Source organism: Furipterus horrens, unplaced genomic scaffold, assembly GCF_987537825.1.
Source record: "Furipterus horrens unplaced genomic scaffold, mFurHor1.1.pri manual_scaffold_9, whole genome shotgun sequence".
Taxonomy (NCBI): domain Eukaryota; kingdom Metazoa; phylum Chordata; class Mammalia; order Chiroptera; family Furipteridae; genus Furipterus; species Furipterus horrens.
Genome location: NW_028327179.1, coordinates 12,110,977 through 12,131,951, shown reverse-complemented (window position 1 = coordinate 12,131,951; position 20,975 = coordinate 12,110,977). Strand labels below are relative to the sequence as shown.

The following is a 20,975-nucleotide window of genomic DNA, read 5'->3' as shown; positions in this document are numbered from 1 at the left end:
AGTTCCTAAGAATGCCTTTACAGCCAATTTTCAGCCGCCTAATTTTATTGTCATGTATTCAAGACAGCGGAGTCCTTGGGTTCTGGCCCACCCGCGGATGCTGGCTCCTCGGGCCCTGTACCGGGGCGCAGCCTTTGGGGGTCTCCCGAGCCCCAGGACCTTTGGCTACGGATACACCCTCTGCACACACCCTGGGGGGTAGGGTGGGGGTCGGTCACCAGGTCCGCGGGCTGTAGGCCTTAGTCCTGTGTCTGTCCGTCGCTCATCCGGTTTCTCCGTGAGTCTCGCTGCCCCAAGGCTTGTCTCAGGCTGGGGACAGTGACCCTAGAGCCGTACCCACGCCTGGAGCTGCAGTTCCGCAGCGTTAGGCCCTCGAGATGGAGAGGCAACGGAGGGTGGAGGTCAGGCGAATCCCCGCCGCTTGCTTGTTTCCTAGTAAGGCTTCCATCCTGGCGTGTGCAGCACGGAAAATATACCACCGCGGTTCACTCAAATCTGGGGCTCCCATTCCAGAAAGGCTCGCGTCAAGTCGACATCTTAGGAACTTCCCAGGGTCGCGGCGGCGGGAGATGGCGGCACAGATGCCTCTTGCGTGGAGCCACACTGCCACCTGCTGGCCAAATATTGGCACTGCAGCTACAGCTGCCGGGCCTGAGCTTCGTCTGCAGCCGCCACGGGCCCGGCGCCACACTCCCGGAGGCCGGCTAGGGCCGGGTCTCCGGGGGGTCTGCGTGGAACCCGGAATCGAAGCTGCTGAGAGGGCAGTACCCATAAAAGAGGGCTGTTTCCGCAGCGCTTTATCGGCTGCAGACAGAGCAGACAAATGAAAGGGCTTTGGTGGAAAATCTTAATTGGTCTGGACAGTTGTAAACTGATTAAGGGCCGAATTCCAGACAGTTCGCAGACCCGGCCTTTATGGCACACTCTTAGTGCCCATTCTTTGAAGTTCCTTCTGTCTGCAACAACAGAGGGTGTCCCAACCCGGCGGCAGGTTGGGGGTGGGGAGGGGGGTGAGGAGACACCCATTCCTGGGGCCCTGGTTCCCCTTTTACGCTTTGCAATACGGATATCTTTGCAGAAGTCTTGGGGAATAAGAAGGAAAGAAAAGGGGGAGATGAGGATGAACCCTCCCGCCACATCTAGTAGGCTCTCAGGACTCCGAGGTTGTGGCCTCCCCCCCCACCCCGCCCCCGCAGCCCTTTACACCCCATAAATGGTAACAGCCCTCATTTTCTTTTATGGCACTAGGGCTCGTCGGGTTGACTGGGCTCTGCCTCTGCCAAGACTTGCACTCAGGGAGGGGTGCGCGGAGCAGGGCCCAGAATCCCCCGGGGCCAGCCCGACAGGAGGTGGGGGTGCGGGGCGCAGGCCTTCAGTCCCCTGAGAGTTCCCAAAAGTCTGTCCCCACAGCCAGGTTGGGGCGACCAGGCTCCTGTTTCCCTCCTCGGAGACTCTTTAGGAGGTCGGCCCTCAGTTCACGGTCCCGGTGACCTCCACGCTCCCATCTCCCCCCACTGCCAGGAAAGGCCCAGCAGACCCCGTGCACACGGGTTTGGGCAATTTCTTGGGGCGCCAAGATGAAAGAGTGGCCTTTCATTGCTACAGGCTAGCGCTACCCAGGACGCCGGCCCAGTTCTCAGAGGTCTCCAGGGCCGTCTGGCAAATGGGACACAAAGAGAGGAGTCCGGCCTCACAGCTCCGTGTCCCGCAACCTTCCTCTGCTGCTGGTGCCTCCAGGCAGCCGCCTGGTGCGCTGAGCCCTGAGGCCAGCTCGCGGCTGCCTGCCGTAGTTCCAGCTCCCCGAAGCCCGACAGAGCAAATTTGAGGTTCTGTCCTCCCTCTTCCATCCCAACCCAGCTCCACCCAGAGGCTATCAATGTTCCCCTGCCCTAGGAGAAAGAGGTGCAAAGAGCTGACCCACAAAAATAAAATAAAATAAATAGAAAAGAATCAATATATTTTATTTGGAAAAATTAAATATCTCAACACAACAATTTGGTCAGTAGGCCTTGAGGTACTATTGTAAAATATACAGTGTATATTCAGCCCAATGAAACCCCAGATTCATCAAGAATACAAATCTACAGTAGCCCAATGGCGGTTTCATAGTGTATAATTTATTATCAATAAAATTAACTCCATTACAATATCTTCCCCCAGTTAAAATTAAACGTAAACCATAGGTAGTAACCTTCTGCGCATACGTATAGCTCCGAATTTCCTCCATTTCTCTGGTGCAAAAACAATCTTCAAGCTGGTCTGATCGCATTTCCTTTAATACGTGGATTATACATACAATGTACAAGACAGATCTATAGAGCATGTAGAGACAAAAAAAAAAAAAAAAATGCCCAAACTTCCAAAGTGGAGAAAACCATGAATCTATGCATCTGGGAGAATTCATTCTTTCTTTAAAAAAATTTTTTTTTATTTCACTGGGAAATTCATACAGCTAATTTACAATCAAAGGCTAACAGCTTAGTCATACAGAAGACATATTCCACTACAGAGCTATACTCTATGCAACTGTTTCCCCCTCATAAACAACCTGAGTTCAAATTGAATTCTAGCTTTCACAATCACAACGGGTGGATCACCCAGCACAGAAGTTTGCGTCACAAAACATAATTACCACAATAAAACAGTGTTCAAGTAAGTATCTGGGCAGATCGCTCTGCCGCACAAAGAGAAAATTAAATTAACTACACAGACTAAAAACTCTACAGCCCGCAGTCAACAGTTGTGCATTATAAAAAAAGGTAGTTTTTGTTTAAGCCAGGAACAGGTAGATTTTATAAAATATATACAAGCTAGCGTACTCTGCCATCAACGCTAATGCCTCTTTCTTCTTCGTCTGTTTTGTCTTAAGAGAAAATGGAAAGATTACAATACCTCCTCCATGAAAGCGGCAGGCCAAGGAGCCAGCCTGAGAAGGGTTTACCAGGGGGAGATGAGGCCTGGAGTTTAACGCCGCTTTGTGCAGAGTGCTGGAGGCTTGGGGTGGTATGGGGGTGGGAGAAGGGTAAGGGCAGTCCTTGCTCTTTCTCTCTAGCTCCGTCTGTTTTCTAAATGAACTCAAGTGGCATCACTCGTCTTTTGCTCGGTCCTTATTGATTTTCTTCATTTTCATCCTGCGGTTCTGGAACCAGATCTTAACCTGCCTTTCCGTGAGGTTGAGCAGTCGGGCCACCTCGTACCTGCGGTCCCTGGTGAGGTACATGTTGAACAGAAACTCTTTCTCCAGTTCCAGCGTTTGATGTTTAGTATAGGGGCAGCGCTTCTTCCGAGTGGAGCGCGCATGGAGCCAGTTGGCAGCCGGGTTGCCTGGGGAGGGGGGGGAGAGAAAGGGGATTTAGAAGGAGAAGCACCCCCCTCTCCGCTGGGAGCTGGGGAACCTCCTGGGGTCTTCGGCCCGAAGTGCAGGACGCTGCTGAATTGGTTAGGGAGGGCGGCAGAGCCTGGGACACAATGGACCCCTGGCAGACAGACGCTGGGACGGTCACTTACAATTGCACGCAGTAAAACCTCGGCTCCCCCTCCCGTTTCAGGCCCTTCTTTCTCTCCCTCTGTCCTCCAGTCTTTTCCTTGGCCCTCCCACTCTCCCCACAACGTGTGATGAGTGAAATTTGAAAACAGATCTCCTTCTTGCCAGGCAGAGGGAAACCACGCTACCCTGTGTTCAAATAGCAAGATTAATATTCTTTTCTCCCTCTGAATAACTCTCTGTCTTTCCTTCCCCACCTTTCCTTCTACTCTCCTTACTCCTTGACCTCCCTGGAAGGCTGTGGGAGTGGGGCGGGCCCTTGTTCATTTCTCCAGTTTATTAGAATAATCTGGCATGAAGACCCTCATGGCCTGGTCCTTTACAGCCTCATCTTGGGCAGGATTTACACAGCCGCTGGCTGAAGGCAAGAGGTGGAGGGAATCAGCTGTCTTTCCCAGCACCCCAGCCACAGTTGCTGCTGCCGCTCTTGGACAATCTAGTCTCACAAAAGGCTCTCTCTTAGACGCTGCTTTCGAAGAACAGCCCAAAGTATCTCTGTCCTGGTCCCGGGCAGCCAGGGAGAGGGGTAGCTGGTCTTGGCTCTGCAGTGCCCGCCCCGCCCCCTCTTTCGGTAGCTGCCTCCTCCCCTCCCCCTGAGCCCGGTGGACCGCTTGTCACAGCTCTGTGGACTTGGGACCCCATCCGAGGAGTCTCAAACAGCAACTTCTGGCTCCCGGCCTCTTCTCTGTAAGCTCCCAGCGCAGGCGAAGGCAGGCTCGAGAGAAAGCTGGAGGGCCAGCAGATCCGGGTGGCCGGCGTGGAGTTGGCGGCAGGTTTGGAGGGAGGAGACACTTACTGGGATCGATGGGGGGCTTGTCTCCGCTGCTCTCATTCTCAGCATTGTTTTCGGAGAAGGCGCCTTCGCTGGGCTGTTTTTCTCTATCAACTGGAGGAGAACCACAAGCATAGTCAGTCAGGGACAAAGTGTGAGTGTCAAGCGTGGGACAGTCACCCCTTCTGGCCGACAGCGGTTCAGGTTTAATGCCATAAGGCCGGCTGGAGGGCAAGCCCGTGAAGGAGAGCGCGCCAGGCGTAGGCTCCAGCCAGGAGCGCATGTACCTGCCGTCCGGCGCTGCAGCCACGGGCGCCTGGGGGTGCACATAGGGATGGTGGTGGTGGTGGTGATACACAGCTGCGGGCACCGCGTTGGCGCCCGCTGCGTGCACCGGGTTCCACGAGGCGCTGAACACCGCGGCCTTGGACTGGAAGCTGCATGGGCTAAAGTCCGGGTGCTCAGCCAGTGCTGCTGCCTGCCTGGCGGGCTGACCCAGAGCCCCCGGAGCATAGCGGCCCGCTCCCAGCTCATCCGCAGCATCGGCGCCCAGCAGGAACGAGTCCACATAGTAGTTGCCCAGGGCCCCGGTGGTGGCCATCGTTGTACCCTGCGCCTGGCCGGCAGGCCGGACCCGCGGAAATTATGAAACTGCAGATTTCATGTAACAACTTGGTGGCACCAGGGGGGGAAGTACAGTCACCTAATAAGTTGCCGGCGCCCGCGCCCCTATTGGCCGTGCGCATCACGTGTCCACCCAGCAGAACAATAACGCGTAAATCACTCCGCACGCTATTAATGGCCCGGTGTTTTGCAGTCATAATTTTTATAGCAAAAGCCATATGTTTTTATGCAAAGGGATCGCAGCGCTCAACGATCGGGTTTGTTTTAATTGTGGCCAACAAAGATTAAAAGATCAAATCTGGCCTTGCCTCTGGACTCCCTCGCCTCCCACCACCACCACCAGACACACACTTCTTAAGCGGACTATTTTATATCACAATTAATCACGCCATCAGCAAGGCGCGGGTCCCGCGTGCGACTGCGGCCAGCGGAGCCCCTCACATAAAATTAGACAATAATTGAAGCCATAAAAAAGCAGCCAAGTCGCATTCTCGTTCTACTGTATTTAAATCTATATTTATATTTCATAAGAAATTATTGTTTCAGAAGCCACACAGGCTGGTGGGAAGTTGGGAACGACCAACAGATTCGTTTACCTCGCCGTGGCTCCCAGCTGTAAAAATTTACGAGGACTTGGAAAGGTTAAATTAGACTGTTGTGTTTGGTTGGCGGGTTCCCTGTAAATAATCCCCACAGTCCCCGGAGATGCGAGTTTACCTCGGACTGGCCACGACAAGTCAAAATCAACGCCGTAGTCGTCTCAAACTGAGCCACCACTGGAGAGGGACAGGCTGTTCAGAGGACGCTTCCTAAGGGCCCCTGGACTTTGCCCTACCAGATCAGATCGCAGGGTGCCAGGACAGCTCCCATATTCACCGCTGTGCCTCCAGCAAGCGCCCCACTGAGGAGCGGCCAGCCATCTCTGAGAAAACGGTTTGGGGGCCGGCTGTGCCGCGCCTTCCGACCGGACCTCGTACACGCGCGTCCAGCTCGCCCTGCTTGGCGTCAGCGGGAATCACAAGACCCCTCCAGAGGACGCGGCAGGCGCCCCAGCCCTGTGCTCCGACCTCCGAGGCCCTAATGCTGAGCTCTGCTACCCTTGTCGCACTCCCGGAAGCGAGCTGCAAAAAAATATGAGGCAGCATCAATAAACGGAGAATTCGATGTAGGAGACCCATTGGTTTAGTAGCTGGGAGGCTCGCCCCAGAGAGGCTGGCCTCCGGGCCCAGCATGAATCCTTCAGGTCTCCTTCCTTCCTGGCCACTGCTCCTGGAGGGTCCGCTTCGGTTACCCACGCGGCCGGGTGGTTCATCTGTTACAAGGCCCAATGTAGGGCAGCCACAGCTCAAGTCCAGGGCGAGAAATTAAAACCGGGAGGGGCACGGGGCACTGACTTTAATCCCATTCTTCAGCCTGGCCAAATTGAGGAGTGTGTTTCTCACCCCTTAGAGTCTTTCAGGAATAAATTAAAGGGCCTAGGCCTCTCTGTTAATTGGGAGGAAAAACCCACTCCAAATATAAACGGAAAGCAGCAACTCCTAAAAAACGGCGTAATTAAATTCACGTGTGAACACTGTGCCTGCAAGAGTGTGTTTCTCATTAGCCCACTTCCCTGGCGGCGAGGGCGGGCAGCCTTGGTGCTTCCATCTTCTTTTCCTTTGCCTTCATCCTCCCAACAATCCCAGTAACCGTCCCCAAACCTTAACACATCCCTATCAGGCATAGTGATCCCCAAATGCCAGGCTCTCCCAGCGAGGCTAAGAAGCTTAGCAGAGACCCACCAGGTGCCCCTTTCTCGCCCGCGGCGGAAAAGGGAAGTGGCCGGCACAATGAACTCCGACGGGGCTGGTCCTGACCACCTCAGACCCCTCCCCGGCTAGTATTTTTCCTTTCTGTGTACATTCCTTCACGTTATCACCACCCCCTCCCCAGTTCAAGGTGTCCCGAATATCGGGCAGTTCGCGAGGCCTCTGAGATTTTAATTAAGAAAAATTTCTCTGGGAGGAAACCTTTGCTTCTAATTGTGATTGTCTGTAAACGACTGGACATGCCTGGCTCCATTTTCCTTTTGGGGGGGAAGGGGGTATGGACGGGTACCCAGAGAAGACACGAATTATTTATAGTATTTTTTTAAAAATAAAAAGCCTTCCTTTATATAGCCTTAGCCCCCCAAGTAAGACAGCTACTAAGTATTTAGAAGAGTTTGAGTGTTAAGTAATCCTTAGTGGAGTCTAGAAGTGTGTGTGGGGGGGGGTGTCACAAAACCAAAATCATCCCTCCACAGCCCAGAGGTTTGGGGAGAGACCACTCAGGCTTGCATCTGCTTTTATTTTGGAAGTAAAAGGGATTGCGTGTGCATAAAGAAATAATAAATGGATGTAATTACAAACTGCTTCTTTTTGCCTGAGAGCTCTAAAACCATGGCCTCCAAAACAAATCCAATACTCAGGTCCTGGAAATGGCAGAGAGGACCCGAGGGTAGCTCAGCGGGAGCCTTTCAGGTAACAGGACCAGGAGCTGAGCAGTGAAAACAGTTCCTGCGTCCAAAGCCGTGCTGAGAAAGGCAGTATGGCTAGGTGGAAAACAATCTGAAAGCTTCTCGTGCGTGCGCCTGCATGTGTTGGGGTCTAGGGAGGGAGGAAGGTAGTTTTCAGTTCCCAGTAATAATGAGAATGGTCCGACTAGCTTCCACTGGTGGACTACAACTTGGAACAAGGACTCACTCAAATCTGTGTCCCAGTGGTTCTGGAATTTCCAGTTACTTTCCCCTATTATTTGAAACTCGGGTGCTGGAAGGATCCCATTCTCCAGCAGTTGTCCGCACAAGGTGCCATGTCTAACATACTCTGAACCTGATAGAAGCTACTGACAACCAAGCAGCCAATCTCTGCCCTAGCGGGGCTACCTTATCGCGGTTAAAGCCCGAGCTTCGACCGGCGGGGCCTGGAGAGCCGAGGAAGCTTCCCTGGCAGTTCCCTCCTTGGTGGTGGCTGGGCTCCACTGAGCCTGGCTGAGCACAGGTCCCAGCCTCGTGCCCCTAAGTGAGGCTGGTGAAGGCCTCCCTGCCCTCCATGTGAACACACAAAACGCCGCGAAAGACCACTAATCAGATCTCCTAGGCTGCTGTTGCTGACCGGAATGCAAGGCCGCCGCCATCCGGTCGTGATCGTAACCGAGGCCTTGCCTGTGGGGCAGCACACCAAGCCCAGATCCACAGCCCTCGACAGACTTCCCACGCGAGCCCTTCCTTAGCAGAATACATCTCTACTTGAGCCCTCAGAGAAAAATAAGACACTCCCGCCCCGGCTCTCCCCAAGAGAGCCCTGGGTCCCTCCAGAAGGAAGAGTTGGGGAGGAGAGGAGATGGAGATAGAAAAAAAAAAGGTCACAGAGAACCCGAAGATAAAAGAAAATAAAGAAAAGGGAAGTAAAGAAAGAAGAAGTAAGTAAAAGAAGATAGAGAAAAAAGGGGAAGGAAGGAAGTAACGAAGGAAGAAAAGAGTCGAAGGCAACTCCTGAGAGCAGAAAGCAGTTTACAAGAGAGAAGGGTAAGTGACAAGGCCAGGATCCCAGACCCTGGCTGCCCTGTCTGTTCTAGTTTGGCCTGAGTCTCCACTGGCAACGGGATCTTTCCTGTGTCCTGACCTGGGTTGGGGCTGATGCTGTGCTCGCTTTGCAGGAGAATGGCGAAGTCCCTGGCTAGGCACAGGCCAGGAGCAGGGGAGGCCCAGGATGGAAGTGTGCGCCCCTGACCTTGAATGGCCCGGGGCCCAGAATTCCTACCACGCCCCCCGGCGTCCGCTAAAGCCAGCTAACCTGACTGTACCTGCTTGGGGCCAGGTGGGGCAAGGGGTGAGGCCCGCAGCCAGGTAGGGCGCTGAGAAGGAGGTAGGGACGAGGCTCCTGCGCGGTAAAAGCCGAGGTTGCCATCACAGGCCTGGCAGGACCAGAGCCTGGATGCCCCGCCCGGCCCGGCCCTCGCGCACACAGGTACCTGGAGACGATTTCAACTGAAGTAATGAAGGCAGTATCGTGCTGTCGAGAGAAAGGTGGATCCCAACAACAGGAAACTACCTAAATCACCGACCAGTTCTGGTGCTGCCCGCGCGGGGCTGCCTCGCCCGCCGCCGCCGCCGCCGTCACTGCCGCCGCCGCCGCCGCCGCCACCGCCGCCGCCGCAGCCAGAAGAGAACCCTGCGATTGTACCCGGCCCCGCGCCTATCTGCGCCCGCCGCTGCCACTGAGCGTCCCGGGCTGCCGCTAGGGCGTTACGGACGGAGAAGCCACCGGCCCCTGTAAGGTGAACCTGGAAGACGGAGGAAGGAAGGTAAAGGAGAGAGAGGAAAACAGGAGGGGAGGAAGCGAGGAAAGAGAACGAGCAGTGTCCCTGCTGGTTTCCCAAATCTTGCGGCTCAGCGAGCGGACGCCGAGCGGCAGCAGCCCTGGGCGACTCAAAAGCGCCAGGGACAGCCCCGAGCCCGGATCCCAATCTGGTCTCGGCCTCCCGCGCTCGCTCCCCGCCGCTCGCTCTCCCCCTCTCTCCCTCCCCGCCAGGCAGCCAGCCGGGGCGCGCGCTCCCGCGCCCCCTCCCCCTACCGTCGCCCCCCCCCACCTCCCGCGAGCAGGAAACGCGTGGCCCCGCGGAGGGCGACCAGGTGGGGGAGGCTGTGCTGGGGGAGGTGGGGGTCCAGGCAGCGCGGTCGCTGTCTACCTAACTGCTGCCGCGGACTCTAGTGAGGCGCTGTGGGCCCAGCCTTTTCCCCGGTTTCCTAGATTGGGGGTCATCCAGGACCAGGGGACCCACAAAATAACCAGTCTCCCTGGGGCTCCCGAAAGAAATTCTGTTTGACTTCCTCTATGAAGCTCCTCTCTCAACTGAAACCACCGGTCCAAGACAGCCACAATCCAGATATACTAGCAAGTCATAAAACTGAACAAAAGCCGACAAACCTTACGGCACCAGGGCTATAGGGCCCAGACAAATTACGACTGTCTAGGTAATATTTAAATAGATGCCTAAAGTAATTGCAGGGGGCGCGGGCTAGTCCTCCTGTTGTAAAAGTGGTGGACGGGATAAAGTGGAAGGTGAAGATAAGAAGTCAAAAAAAGAGGTAAAATTAAAAAGCTTCATTCCACAGCTTTTATTCTTCTATAAGAACATAAACATCGTCTTTTTTTCCACGCACAGCAGCATTACAATATTAATTTATTCTGATTTAAGATTAGAATAGAGCTAGAACTAACATTTATAATAACGATAGAATGCATTTGCATAAAACAAGATTGGCAATTTTTCATAATAATAGACATTTATACAGATTTGCATTTATAGTTTTTTTCTTTTTCTGCACCTACAGGTTTGACCCTTTTATGCATGTAACTTCACAGTATAAAGGAAACCAAACAATGTTTCCTTTCTCTAGTCTATTCCGCTTTCCCCAGCCCTCCTCGGCTTCCATGAATTTTGGAAAGAAAAGAAAGAAGAAAAAAAGTGGGGAAAAAAAATCTCTTCAAGATACGGAGAATTGTGGTGTGCTTATCGTGTGTTACCAGTGGTAACAATTACTTTATGACAAAAATCCACTAAATCCACATGTATAAACTAAGCTACATCAGATTATTTATCTACAGCCAGAGGATATGGAAATTCAGAGAGAAGGGAAGTAATTTATTCCCAGATGCAAGACCTTACATAAACTGGAAGAGGGGTTTGCTTGTCATGGTCATTCTTTTTTTTTTTTTTTTTTTAAGCTGGGATATCTTACAGAGGAAGAAAAAATTCATCTTTCTGACCCTCTTAATTTTCCAGTCAGCCAAAGTCAAGCCCTTTTGCCAACCTGTATGCCTGTAAGCCCTTCTCTTTGCCAAGGAAGAAAGAAAGAAAGAGGAAAAAAAGAAAGAAATCTAGGGGCCTGTATCCCCTGATTAAACACAGCCCAACACTCCAAGCCAGCCAGCCTGGTGGCAGCTCCTTGCACCATTGACCTCAGGCCAGACACCTCAGCGCCTACAGTGGGACCTGGGCCTTCCGGCTAGGTTTACCCGGGCCCCCCCCCCTCAGGAAACCAGCTCCACCAGGAGGACAGGGGCCATTTTGAGCAGTGGCATACTGAGACCGCAAACCATCCCAGTTCACCCCTTGACACTTAGGACAATATTTATCTATATAGAATTTTAGAGCGATATGGCTTTTTCCCCCAGAAAACAACAAATAAACCAGCACCTAGCAAACAACGAAACAAAGTCAGAACAAACCAGCCCTGCACAGATGTGGCCAGCGAGATGGCGAGTGTGGGAGGGAGGAGTGGGGCTCCCGCACAGGTGCGAGTTCCTGGGCAGAGGCCGAAGCCAGAGGGAGGAGAACGGCTCTCTGAAAGCGGAAAAACAAAACAAAAACAAAAACAAGAAATGGCGTTGCCTGGAGCTTCATCAGGAAAAATTAAAGTTGGCTGTGAGCTCCCGGATCCGGTTTTCTCGGTTCATTTTCTTCAGTTTCATCCTGCGGTTCTGAAACCAGATTTTAACTTGTCTGTCCGTGAGGTGGACGCTGCGGCTGATCTCTAGGCGCCGCTCTCGAGTAAGGTACATGTTGAACAGAAACTCCTTCTCCAGCTCCAGCGTCTGGTGCTTCGTGTAGGGGCAACGCTTCTTCCGGCCGCTCTTTGCAGTGAGCCAGTTGGCTGCGTTTTCGCCTTTGGTGTTGCCTAGCATTTAAGGGAATAAAGAGGGGATGGTTAAACCCAGGTTATGTGGGCCGATGACAGAGATGAATTTGGGCCACCTCTGCCACAAGAAGGATCGCCTAAGTTATATACGGAGTTATGCTCCTCTTTCCCTTGCTTGCCTAGGAAGAGCAGTTCCTCCAAAAGGCTTGTGCAAAATCCAATGGACCTTCCATCTACAACTACCCTTCTAATTTACATTTTCCTCTGCTTTTCCCCAAACACCTGTTTCAGCACAAAGCTGCCAGGTGCTTGCAGAAAGAAAGGCCGGGGAGGGCAGGACTGTATATTTTGAACTTAACGCCTTACTTTTTCTTTGTTTCTAACCCTAAGGCAGACAAGCGTTTCCTGCAGCTCCCCCAGCCTGGGGGCCGCGGTGCTTTCGTGGAAGTGGGAGTGGGCAGCATGGCTGTATCTCACTCCAGCTCCCTCATTGCCAAAGGCCCAGTAAGGAGAGGGAGAAAAACATAGTTGGGACACAGGGAAGGCACAAAAAACTGATTCGGGGGTCAAGGGCCTGCCGCTCTCGGGTCTCTTCTGGAGCCGGAGATGTGCAGTCCAGGGCGATTCTGGGTTCCAGAGGAAGCAAAAAGGTCCCTCTGGGATCTCAGCTCAGGGCCCCGGCGCTCGGGCCGGATTTGCCTTTTCTTCTACCCGCAAAGAGGATTCCCGCCCCTCCAGCAACTTTGAAAAAAAGCATGGGGGATCGTAAACTCGAACTTCGCCGGTTAATGGGCTTATTTATTGGTGCTGGCGGCTGCTTGTTTTGGATGCCTTACAAACATCCGCGCTATCTGCGGGTGAGCCACTTTCCCTCCCTCCCCCTCCCCCCGCGTGGGCCGCGCCTCGCAGACTGGGCCCAGACCACGGCTGAGGGTGCTCCGGCCCACGGAGAAGAACATGCACAAGAGGGGGGCTTCTCGCCGGTGTCCTCGCCTCCAGTCGGGGTGAGCTGAGGCCAGCGCGGAGGACATCTTGGTGTGGGGCGCTAAGCTGGACATGAATTTTTACTGCGTCCCCACGCCCAAATATTAAAAAGCAAGTTCACAAGGTCAGCCTGCCTGCAGCTCGGGCCAAGGCCGGCCGGGTGCTGCGCGGACTCCTGGTTCTCTGCTCTTTCCCTTCTCTGGGTCGGCCTGCCAGTGTGCCCGCCGGACTGCGGCCCTTGAGCGCACCCTGCTTACCCCGGGAGTCCTTCTCGGGCGAGGCTTTGCTGCTCTCGGAAGGGGCCGGGGACAGCTCCTCGGCGGCCGAGGACGACGCGTGCGCCTCCTCGTCGCCCTGCGAGCCCCCGCCGCCACCACCGCAAGTCAGCGTGGGGGGCGGCGGCGAATCGAGGGCTCGCTCCTTCCGGGCTGCATCCGCCGAGCCGGAGGCGAGCACGGGTGGCGGGTCGAAGCCGCGCCCAGGGGGCTGAGAGGGGAACGGGCCGGCGCCGAGATGCTGCGCGCCGCCGCCGCCGCTGCCGTAGCCCTTGGCCGTGCCATAGGCCTGAGAGAGGCGGAAGTAGCCGGGCACTGGTACCCCGCTGGAGGTGCCCAGGGCGCAGCCGTCGGGTGGCGGGCCCCTCGGGAAAGGGGTCAGCTCGGCAGCGGCGCCCGAGCCTTTGGGGCATTTGTCCGCCGAGTCGTAGAGGCAGTAGGAGCTCTCCTCTTTGATGTTCTGCGCGAAAGAGCACGAAGTGGCCTGCGGTGGGGCTTGGGGTGGTTGCGGTGGCGGCGGTGGCGGCTGTTGCTGGGGCTGCTGCGGTGGCGGAGGCCCCTCGGGCGGCTCCATCCGGCAAGACCGGGGCGCATCCAGCCATAGGTCTATGGGTGCGGGCGCGTAGCTGTGCGCCCCGGGACCCAGGGCCCCGCTGCCGCCACCACCGCCGCCGCTGCCGCCTGGCGACGCCGCCTCATTGCGCTTGCCTCCCAGAGCCGGGAAGAGCCCGCAGCTCTGCAGCCCGTAGGGCAGGTCGGCGGCCGGGGGCAGGTAGACCCCGCCGTGGGCGAAGTAGCCGCCGCCGCCGCCCCCCGCGCCGCCGCCACCACCGCCAGCCTCGACTCTGCCGGAGCTGATGAGCGAGTCGACCAAAAAAGAGTTCGCGGCGGGGCTCTCCGAGCATGACATTGTTGTGGGATAATTTGGCGAAGGGAGCAGATAGCCCTTTCTGGCTGACATTTCTTGTGCAAAACATGCTGAATACGATTAGCAATCCCCCCGCACCGCGGCGGGCGCCTGCAGCCAATCCTGAGCCAGAGTTTCTGCGCGACCACTCCCAGTTTGATTTCGTAGGCGTGGGGCAGCTCTCGGAGGGCGCCCTCGGAGCCCGCGATTGATATTAGTAAGTAATCTGTATTGATGGGCCTCAAGACGCGCACCCGATACTCAGCCCAAAGGCCAGGAACGGGGGGCTGCCCCAATGTGGCTGGAGGGAGGGGACCTGGCCCCTAGGCTCCCCAAGTCCATGCCCGGACGTGAACCCTCTTTCGGGGTGGTTCTGTTTGAAGGGCCCTTGGGCCCCGTGCTATTAACAAGTGGAGTGTTTATGGTGTGCACCCTGGCCCGCCATGGGTGCTCCCTTCCTTATTTTGGAATCTGCCACTAGCCCTCCGTACACTCTAAACACTAAGGGGTCCTCTCTCAGGCCTCAAGCTCTTCCCACGCAGCTCTGGAGCTCTCTCCCAAAAGTGGTGGACCTGGTCCCAAAGCCACCAGGACCCTCAGAAATCCAGAGCAGACTGAAAGCTGACAATTGACACTTCTTTTTCACATCCCACACAGAATTCCGCTCCACCCCACACCCTGTCCCCAAATGCAATGCTCTGGCCACTCAGCCCCCTATACATTCTTCTGCCAGACTGTTGACCTAGTTAGGATCTTTGCCTTTGGTGTGCTCACCGGGCTTGCCTGTCGGTGGACTTTAGTGGGCTGGCATGAGTGAGCATTATGGAAGCAACTGGCAACCTGAAAGACTCCCTCACCCCTACTCTGAGGTCAGCGCCAGGTCCAGGCACCCCATAGCCCATCATCCTGACAGGCTCCAAGCTCCAAGCCCTTTGGGCGAAGTGACATAAACGTTGGTCTTCAGGGTCTTTGGCTTGCCCTGAGGTGAAGACCTGAAGGGGAAAACTGGGAGGAGGGGTGGCCAACAGACACCTCTGACACTATTCTCCAGTTCTCCCTTTAGCCTTGGCATGTGCCTGCTCCTGGAGGCCACGACAAGAACCCGTGTCACCACACTCCTGTCTCTCCATCCCCACCCCTCTTCCCTCCTCCCCTCCAAACCCGGCGCTGGGGCAGCCCTCACTCCCGCGGTGTGCGCATTTTAACGAGGCTCGCGGTGAGGAAATCCGTTCCCGGCGAGGCCGGGTTGGGCTCCTAGCCCAGTTATAGGAACCTTCAGAGGCCAGGGTCTCCTTCGTCCATGGCCGTAGAGACGCGTTCTAAGTCAACTGGAAATGGCTGGCCTAAGGCGCTAGCCCCCAAATGTGGGCCTCAGACGTCTCAGGAAATTCGACCTTTTCCGGCCGGATTCAGCGGAGCCCAGGAGGTCGCGGCCTTGCCCCTGGTCTGCGGGCTACAGCTCTCCAGGATGCCCCAGGCCCGCCGGCCCCACCAGCTCTGGCCCCTGTAGAGGCCTTGACTGGGGCCGCTGCACGTCCGCTCCTAGGCAGCCAACCGCTCAGGCCTCTGCGGGGCGGGGAAAGACCTTGCATCCCGAGTGATTTGCCAGAATTCGGCCGTGTTCCTCCCAGGATGAACCGAACCAAATCCGAGGAGGAAGCAAAACCTGAGAGGACTCTGGGAGAGTGCACGGCAGAGCAGGCGACAGAGCCCTGGCGCTGGCTTCTGAGATGCGAGCAGTTGCGGTCTCTGCCGGCTACAGCTACTCGGAGCGCAGAGCCGAGGATGCCGAGCCAGTGCTTGCGCTGCGCTCCAGCCACTTCCACCTCTGCTACCCAAGTGATGTTACTGACTGCGGACCGGGCATCTGGGGTGGAGAGAAGGGGAATAGGAAAAGAAAGGGGGAGAGGGAGAAGAAAGCAAGATGGTGAGAGAAGAGGGGAACGCAAGAGAAAGCCGGTTGTCTCCAATCGGACAGGGCCTTGAGGCTGCAGCACTGAGGCAGCTGAATCAAGTCAGGAGTCTGTGCACAAGATTAGAAACTGCCCTTCGCTCTCCACGTCGCTCTCATGCACAAGGCCAAGGCATATTCTAACCTGGCACGAACTTGAGCACAGAACCGTTTCACAGCTCCGCAGCCTAGGACCCTTCCCTGGATGGGCCTGGTCCTTACCCAGCTTGCCTTGCCAGGTGGGTGGAACTGACTGGGCTACTGTGCTAAGCAGTGATGCTGAGAAATACCACAAAGTTGAGGACTCCCTGAGAAGGGCGCTTTGCCCCTCCGCAGTGTTCATACCTCTCAGAAAAGCTCTGCCAAGTGAGAAGTAGGTCACAAGAACAAGAGAAGATTTCTTGAGGAGAACATGAGCCCCAGCAGGCCAGTGGGAGAGGACTTGGTGCCTCTCCAGACTAAATGCAGAAATCAACTACCCAGGCTACAGGTTGGGAAGGGCCAGTGACCATAGGACAGAATGCTTGAGATGGTGGAGGCTAACAAAATAAAATGAAAGACTATGATCTAAACTTATCTTTCTTAATTTCTTTGGAAGTTAAGGCTCCTCTGCAAAATCTAAGGCCAAGTTCTGCCTCTTGACCTGTGAAAAATGCACATCTGTTCGTTCCCACACTTTGACCCATCATTGTCAAAAAGTACACAGACTCCTCAAATCCCAGAAGGCCCTCCAGAATGTTTCAGGACTCTCCTGGAATTCAGCGCCCCTATCACTTTGGTAAGACAAACCGGGTGCCCCACTCTAGGCAGCTCAGGCCCGGTCTAATCAGGGCCCTGTAGGGTGGCCAAATGGGCTTCTAGGCTGGATGGGATCCAAGAGCATGCACGCGCCAATCTAAGTTACGGAAGTCAGCTTGGTACTGCATCTGCTACAAGAAGGCTCGAGGCTGCCAGCTCCCAGAACATCATGGCATTGGCACTTGGGTCTTCACCAACCTTTGGGGAGAGCTGGATGTTTTTCTCTAGCATTGTCCCCTCCACTGCCTCCTTGTCATAAACCAACTGGGATGTTTCATTTTTGCTATTTTGTGCTTTAAAAAAAAAAAAAGGAGTGTGTAAACCCATGTGGAAGCCCTCTCTGGGGCCCATGGGCTTGCTGCACTGAAAACGCAAATGGAGAGGCTGCGGGTAAGCCTGGGTTGCACACTGCCCTGCTACCCCTGGTTCGAATGAGAAGGTATCAATGTAGCTGAAGCTCAAGTTAAACCCTCTCAGTCCTTCTCAGAGCTCTCAGCATCCCTGACCGCCCCCAAGTCTCCACACTCCCCAGACTGTAACACCAAGGTGAGGTGCTAGACTACTCAATAGAATATTCCATTTATTGAATGCCTCGGCTTTCCCGAGGTTCCCCCTCCCCCCTCCAGAGATTAAGAAAAGCAATTCAATTGCAGCAAGAGTCAGCCTCTAGACACTCTCCCCCTCTCGCCCATTTGCCTTCTTAACCTCTCTCCTTTCGACCTCCTTCCCAGCTGCTGAATTTCTCTCTTGCCTTCTGGATGCCTTTGACCTAAAACTCTCGGTGACTGCTTGCTTTAACCAGGCCTGTGCAGGATTATGTGAACCCCGACAGGCCCCATGTTTTATTTAAGAGTAAATATCTCTGTTTCTACCTGGATGATAATATTTCCTCTCCCAGGGCCTTGGAGCGAAAGTGAACACCAGGCAAGTGAATTAGACCCTTTGCCGAGGATTACGATGCAGTTCACCCGCCAGCAGATTCCTCCTCGTGAGAAGGCCCTTGCTTTCCACAAAAATCAGTTACTACAAAAAAAAACAAAAAACAAAAAAACCTCTTTTAAAAAGTACTCATTACTGAGATTGAGGTAGGTAGTACACAGTTTGTATCTGAAGGTCGCTGTCAGTGTTTTCGGGGCTCAGACCCACTAAAGAATTAGGCCCTCAGAGGAGTAAATGCTACTTTTACGTATCTGCTTTAACAAAAATTCTGGACTGCTCTGATTATTGCGTTTACTGCAGAGTTAGAAAAAAAAACTTAAGCAGCAATGTTCTTTTCCCTATCATCTTTAAGAGTAGTAGTATTTCCAGGGATATTTGCTTTCAGTCAATCAGGTACAATCTATCCCTAAATAACCCACCTAAATTTTTTTTTTCTAAACCCAACCACCAACCTGGTCCTTTCTCCTGATGGGGGAAGTGTTGGAGCCTTTTCACGCACATCCTAAATGGCAATATTCTTAGTTTTGTCCACAATAAACTGCCTCTGGCTTTGAAACTCGGTGGCTCTGGGATTTTAGGTACAGCTCAGACTGCAGAGAGCACCGTGTGGGTGTCCACTCCTTGGCTGCCTTATTCTGGCAGAGTGCTCAACAAAGACTAGTGACTTTGATAGGCAAAATTTACACATACGTATGTACGCACGCACAGGCAGCACCTACTTTCTCTAAGATTCCCCCACTCACCTATGCACTGTATATTTGTGGAAAACAAATCAACCAATCATTTAAAGAAACAAATGAAAACATACTGGGATAAAGATTTAAATATAGGAAAAGAGGTAATTTGAATCTGCTTTCCAAACTATAAGTGAAATGATTACTTAAAAATTGTTTTATGACAACACTGATGGAGGGATTGGTTGGTCACAGTTTATCCTCGGTGCCGGTTTTTAAAAATATATATTTACCAATACAAGTTTTGCATATTTGCAAAATATGCAGAAGATCTCATTTTTACATCTAAGAAACTGCTGCAAAATCCCAGCCAGGTTTATAGCGGTACATTCCAAATAAGCAATACAGACTTCTCTGGAAGCCTAGAAAATCAAACGCGACTTTTCTGAATTGGCCTTTTTCGGAACAAAGGTTTTCCCCAGGCTGCCAGGCAGACCTAGAGACCGCACCTAGTTGAAAACCAGCGACCACTACTACGTCTGCCCCGGGGAATAAGCCTGCCCCAATGACCACGGTCGCTGTTCACCTCATTGTTTCGAGTAGAGACAGTTTTTTTTCCCAGAACCGCCACCTCCTTTTTTTGCCCCCACCACAACCCTCTATTCCAGCACAACCAGCGGGGACCCTTTCTCTTGGATATACCCCATCCCTGGCTCGTCCCATTCTGAATACTTTTACAAAATCGAAAGATTGCCTTAGACTTTTAGCTGGCGGAAGGAGCTAAAATCATATACTTTCCCACTTTAGGCCTTCCCTTTCCAACCTTAGGGAGCGATGGGGAGTGGGGGAGCGGTAGGTGGGCTGACCACCTATAGCGTCACCCAGGAGCACACAAACCTAGATACTTTCCCCAGCCCTGCTCAGACATCGGCCACCTCCTCACTCCCGCCCCAGCCAGTTTGAAATTACTAAACTTGTGGCCTCTTACCTTGACACATTTCCGAAATCACTGCCAAGGGACAGCTGGCTTCTCCGCGCCGCGACGCCTGCGAGGCCTAGAGAAGGCGCTTTGCTTTAAATTACAACACCAACAACTTCTTGAAGGTGAGCCCCCCTTCTTTGATATGAAAGGGAGCGGGACAAGTGAAATAATGTAACGTGCTGCTCTTAGTATCAGAAGCGAACAAAGGCCAAGAATCTCGCTGGGGTTCCGGGCTCCCCGGCGGCTTTGACATTGATCGGAAGTGCGCCATCTCGTGGCAGCTGAGCGCCTAGACCCGGCCGGAGCTCCGACCCGAGCCGGGAGAGGGAAGCAGGCTCCAGGCAGAGACAGGAGAGAATGTGCCCAGCCCGCTGCTAAAGAGATCTCACTTTTACATCTAAGAAATTGCTGCAAAACCCCAGCCGGGTTTATAGCGGCGCATTCCAAATATGCAAATTGGCCGGCCCCGGACGGGTTTACGACCACATTGTCACAGCCATCGGAGGATGGGCTTTTATAGGGCTCAGAAATCAAACCCCGCGCCCGTTCGCTGCCCGCCCGGGAACAGTTCTCCTGGCTAGACGCTCCCTAACAACTTGCGAGACATTGGTTAATCTTTAACCATCCCAAAGGGAGTCTTTCCTTAAACCTTGGGCTTCCCTGCCCATCCCCTCCCTGCCCCTCAGGAGAGTCCTTGTTCACCTCTGTGTCTATCAGCCCAGACATTCATCTCCGGGGGTCTGTACCACTCCTCTTTGAGCTCAGTCTTCCCAGTCGCGCCAGTTAGACAAACACACAAACAAATAAACAAAGCGGGGTCTGGGGCCCTTCTTCAAATTTGATGCTCTCCGCTCCTTTGGCCCTGCCTTGGTGGCTAGGGAGAGGGTGGGGTGGGGTGGGGTGGGGTAGGGGTGGAGTGGCAACAAAAGGCTCTGGCCTATCCGTCCTGCCCCTCAAGGTTATGGGTGATGTCCAAATTTAAGGCAGAAGTTCAAAGGCAGGAAACAAAGAGGAAACAGGCATCTTTCTTTCCTCAAAGGGAAAAGGCAGTGTCAACTGGGAGCTAGGGAGAAAGCACCCCTAGAGACTCCTGAGAGTCTGCTCTGTCTTTGTACCCAGACCGGTCTCCCTCTTGCTGAAGGGTTGGCTGGAACACTCTAGAGGGGTTCCACTTCAGTCCTGCTAGTCCTGAGGTGAGGGAGCCCAGTCTGGGATCAGATTCATTGGCTACCTCAAGCCCCAAGGTTTTCTTCCAGGGCTGGGTCAGTAAGAGAATGAAACCCATATTCCAAGTCCTGAGATACCCCATTCCTGGAACCCCATGTCCCCTAAGGACTTGGCTAGTCACCTTGGCTTCCTAAATCTGGTTTCTAGTGGAATTAAATCCTAAGTCACCTCCCCACCCTCTCAGGGGGCTGGTAAGTTGCCCCTTTCTTGGTGTGTATGTGGGGGGGGGCTGATGGGGTTAGACATTTGGCAGTAAAAGGTGAGCAAGGGGAGAAATGTCACACCAGGACCCGATACTCAAGTTTCCACAGTCTTTATTGTCCTTGTGCCCTATCGCCTGTATACATGCTGCGACATCGGACATCCGTGGTGGGTGAGAACAGGGGACAGGCCAACACTCCTGTTACAGACAGAGCCACCAGATGCTTCTTAACACAGGGAAGCAGAGAAGATTCAATGAGAGGAGGCCTGGCTTTCTCAGCTGAGGTCCCCAGACACTGTTAGGCAGAACTACCTCAGAGAAAACCCCCAATGATTTCAAAATATTGCAAAAAATTAAAAAGGCCATTTCCAGCACCCTTCCTGCACCCCCCCCAGTACCCCAAAGGAAATCAACTAATGGTAAAAAAAAAAA

At 53.9% G+C, this 20,975-nt stretch overlaps 2 protein-coding genes across 2 annotated transcripts; both read right to left on the bottom strand.

Annotated features, from left to right (window-relative positions):
- Nucleotides 1-1,926: 1,926 nt before the first annotated feature.
- HOXA9 (homeobox A9) lies at nt 1,927-7,016 on the bottom strand. Its single transcript, XM_090287079.1, has 2 exons — nt 4,341-7,016; nt 1,927-3,324 (listed from the first exon to the last, which is right to left on the bottom strand). The coding sequence occupies exons 1-2, from the start codon at nt 4,915-4,917 to the stop codon at nt 3,086-3,088; spliced, it is 816 nt and encodes a 271-aa protein (XP_090143205.1). The 5' UTR covers nt 4,918-7,016; the 3' UTR covers nt 1,927-3,085.
- Nucleotides 7,017-10,665: 3,649 nt separating this feature from the next.
- HOXA10 (homeobox A10) lies at nt 10,666-14,065 on the bottom strand. Its single transcript, XM_090287077.1, has 2 exons — nt 12,846-14,065; nt 10,666-11,643 (listed from the first exon to the last, which is right to left on the bottom strand). Exons 1-2 carry the CDS (start codon nt 13,822-13,824, stop codon nt 11,369-11,371), a joined length of 1,254 nt encoding a protein of 417 aa, XP_090143203.1. The 5' UTR covers nt 13,825-14,065; the 3' UTR covers nt 10,666-11,368.
- Nucleotides 14,066-20,975: the final 6,910 nt, after the last annotated feature.

Bases quoted from the DNA above. Each gene is read 5' to 3' on its own strand.
- HOXA10 (XM_090287077.1), bottom strand. From the start codon at position 13,824: ATGTCAGCCAGAAAGGGCTATCTGCTCCCTTCGCCAAATTATCCCACA. The intron at 11,644-12,845 runs GTAAGCAGGGTG...CTTAAATGCTAG, and splicing joins GCCCGAGAAGGACTCCCGGG to GCAACACCAAAGGCGAAAAC.
- HOXA9 (XM_090287079.1), bottom strand. From the start codon at position 4,917: ATGGCCACCACCGGGGCCCTGGGCAACTACTATGTGGACTCGTTCCTG. The intron at 3,325-4,340 runs GTAAGTGTCTCC...CCCCCTCCCCAG, and splicing joins CAAGCCCCCCATCGATCCCA to GCAACCCGGCTGCCAACTGG.